Source organism: Pteropus vampyrus, unplaced genomic scaffold (assembly GCF_000151845.1).
Source record: "Pteropus vampyrus isolate Shadow unplaced genomic scaffold, Pvam_2.0 Scaffold39, whole genome shotgun sequence".
Taxonomy (NCBI): domain Eukaryota; kingdom Metazoa; phylum Chordata; class Mammalia; order Chiroptera; family Pteropodidae; genus Pteropus; species Pteropus vampyrus.
In genome coordinates, this window is record NW_011888820.1 from 10815494 (window position 1) to 10819272 (window position 3779).

A 3779-nucleotide genomic window follows, 5' to 3' on the forward strand; every position below is an offset into this window, starting at 1 on the left:
AACTGTAATTTATATACATCATCTCATCTAACCGTCACTATAATCATATGAATTAATCACTGTAGTTATTTACTATCCTTATTTTATATATGAGGGATCAGTTTCAGAAAGGATAAATAATCTACATAAGTTCAGACAATAAGTGGCAGAGCTTCAATTTAAATACAGAATTGTCTCTCAAACCTAAGCCCTTTACTTCCTCTTAAAAAAAAGTGGTATTTCATTCTACAAACCAGTGATCTTAAATTCCTAATTGATGGAATTTTTAAATTAGAGAACTGTAAAAATGTTTCTACTTGATTTTTCAAAACAAAACTATGGCAATGGAGCTTATTTTCAGGATCCAGACCCCTCAGAAATTAGTGTTTGAATCTCAAAGAGGGCCACTCGAGTTTCAGAATTGAGCATATCTGGTTTTAGTACAGATTTGTTCTTACTACAGTGTCACATAAAAGTGTGTGTCACTGACTCGGCCTTCAGCGGAAGCATGAGCTGTGTGCTTACCTGTTCCTGGTGTTGGGCATGGTTCACAAGGTTTGTTCCAGGCTTTGCCCACATTGTATGTGCAGCAGCACATCCTCTTTGTCACATTAAAAGGCAACTCGTTTTCACAAGTGGTTCCATTGTAGCTTCGGTAGCAAAAGCTTTTTCTCATGTCTACATATTGAAAAACAAATAAGCCAACCAATCATATCAGCAAGCATCTGATAATGAAGCCTACACACCTGAAGACACCAAACTTTCTCAGTCATTTGGAAGTTACCTTAAAATTATTAAGTTGAACATAAACCATTTTTTAGATTAGCATCCCTCCTGTTTTCAAAAAAGGGATTTCGTTTATAATTTTTTTGGGAAACAAAGTTAGATATTTGTTTCTCTACTGAAAGGCATTTAAAAAATGCAGTATATATTAAATTTGAAATGTTCTCATTTGTAAAACAATGTTCACTGTATATGAAAGAAAAATTAAAATTACTTAATAATGTGTAATTCTAACATTTGATGAAATTTTTCTACCTCAAACTCATACTTTTAGAATGTAACTACATAATTTGCTTCTCAAAAATTAAAGAATAGTTTACATACAATATTATATTAGTTTCAGATGTACAACTTAGTGATTCTACATTTATGTACCTTATAATGTGATCACCACAACATGTCTAGTAACCACCTGTCACCATACAAAGTTATTAAGATATTATTGACTGTATTCCCTGTGCTGTATTATATCACTGTGACTTATTTACTTTTATATGGAATCAAAGGGTAACAAAAAATGTAACTATACAGCCAATGTTTAAAAACATAATACAGAACCAGAAGTTTATAAGACTTTGAAATACATAATCATTCATAAAGATTTAATTTTCAAACTTTATGAACAATAATTGAGACATGAATGCCTTATGTGGGAAGCCAACAACCGTGACCTAATTAATTTCAGAGACCTTTACCTACCCATGCAGTTGTGGCCTCCATTGACCTGCATGTATTCAGGTGGGCAAATGCAGGTGTAATTTCCCAGGGTGTTGTAGCAGGTCCCTGGCCCACACACACCAGGATGTGCAAAACACTCATCAATATCTAAAATAGGCAAGAATATCCATTAATTAAGATATTTTCCTATGAATTCATATTATTTAGACTATGTAGAGTACCAGATTCCTCAAATCTATATTTTCATAAAGTTCAGAATTTAAAGCAATTACATAAAAAATACTCCTAAATATGCATTTATATGACACAAAGTATGTCTTTCTTTAAAAGAAAAAACACCAGTACTCAAAAATAAAAAAGATCAAAAGAAATTATTTCAAAGAGACAAAAAATAACTTAAATGGCAAGTATAACTTTTTAAATTGAAATTTCATATTCTTCAAATGGAACTGCTGTAGAGCCTGCTTTCCTCTTATGTCATTTAAACCAAATTTTAGTGCCATCTTTAAGGTGAATCCATTTAGGAGAGCCTTTATGTTCATAGTTCCTTTCAAATTAGTACTCAAGAGATTCTAGAAGCAGTGTAGCCGCTGGTTGTTTTCCTTATTAAATCATATTTCTTCCAGATGCATTTATCTAACACGTTCCAAAAGAAGGCTTATAATGGAAATGTTTACAAATTTAATGTTCATTGTTAGAAGCTTTCATTCATTTTATAAATAAATACTGAGATTTACTGTAAACCAGGACTTGTAGCTGTAAAGATGAATAAGCTGTGGGCCTTTTCTTAAGAAACTCCCCATCTAGTGGGAAGACAGGCCCCTAAAAGTATGACTGTTGTATCATGTGATAACTGGGGGAGATGGAAGCATGAACGGCATCTGAGTAACCTTTGAAATTCTTCATAGTGTTCCAACACGTAATCCAACATTTAAAAATTACTGGAAAATATTAACTTAATAGTCTTAGTCAAGCTTACCTATTTTCCCTACTATGTAAAATAAAATCCTTGTCAATATTTGAACTAATAACTTATTAGATAGTGGATGTGTCTATCCTATTCCAGCTTTCCCTACTGATATTTAATCAACTCACTTACTCAGAGAAAAACCATAGTAAATTATAGCAAATGAGCCGTAAATTAATGTATCAGTAGTGTTGATATAAAAAGAAAAAAGCTACAAATTCATCTCAACAGATCCTTTGATAGAATGTAAGGATGGAGCCTTTTCCCAGGCCTGATGGGGAATTTTGTTTTAAATAGCACTGATTTGATTGTTTTTTAGGTCAAATCCACTTCACCTTCACAGATGCGGGTTTCCTCGCTGAGGTAGTAGCCTTGTGGGCACTCGCACTGGAAGCTCCCAAAAGTGTTGATGCAGTTTCCCCCCTGGCAGAGACCTGGTAGCTCCTGGCATTCATCAATATCTGCACAAGGGGAGACAACTCACAATGAAGACCATCATGAAAGACAAGTGTTAGCGTTAGCGCTTACAAATGAGTAATCCTGTAAGACCCACAGACGTCCACGCATCCACGTGAACGCACATACTAAAACGGTAGGTTTACCCTGAGCATAGATTTTCCTGGCTTTGTCGTGGAACTGTGCTACAATCTGAGAAGAGTGAGTAGAGCAATCTGGGGACGATTAAAGATGGGGGATAATGGTAAAGAGAGTTTCTCTGCAGAACAATCAGACATCGGATCACTGCAATGGGCCATATCTTTCTGACTTACAAGTTGTTTCTTAGAATCCTGGGGATTGATTGTCCATCTATAATTTTGCAAAATAATCTTCTTGGAATTCCTCCACACAAACTTTTCCATCAGCTTTTCTCTTTACTTTGTTTAAATCTGGGGTGACAATTTCAGCTGTACTCACCTTCTAAGATGATTGTGATGGGGTTAGGTCTGAAGCCCTCACCTCCAGGACACAGGGTGTAATATTCAGCTATGAAACGATGGAAAAGAAGAGATTTGATAACTCTGTCCAAGTGGCTGAGACAACGAACAAGTATTCAGCAATTGCCAGGCTCAAAACACATATCCTAAGGGATGTATCTACATGTTCTTTAGTGCCCTTTCAAATACATTTAAAAAGTATATTACATTTCACTTGAAACGAGATCATTACTTCATAAATCATATAGATGGAATAATAAAAACTATTTGTTTTTAATTAAAGAAAAAACTCCTTTGCAGGTAATTTATATCACAACTTTTTGGCTAGAAAATGAAAACTCAAAGATGTGACAATTCAAAAGTTTCATCTATGTCCATATCAGAACTTACATTTCAACATAAGGCATAATACCCTTGACTCCAGGAATAAAACACAG

General features: G+C 34.4%; 1 protein-coding gene across 1 annotated transcript in view; it reads right to left on the minus strand.

Annotated features, from left to right (window-relative positions):
- Positions 1-3779, minus strand: part of FBN2 (fibrillin 2) — a 249568-nt gene that overhangs the window by 40286 nt on the left and 205503 nt on the right. Inside the window, exons 37-40 of the mRNA XM_011358347.2 lie at positions 3323-3391; positions 2743-2868; positions 1462-1587; positions 505-657 (exon numbers count right to left, since the gene is read on the minus strand). Of these exons, the coding sequence (XP_011356649.1) occupies positions 505-657; positions 1462-1587; positions 2743-2868; positions 3323-3391 (474 nt within the window). The remainder of the gene's footprint in view (positions 1-504; positions 658-1461; positions 1588-2742; positions 2869-3322; positions 3392-3779) is intronic.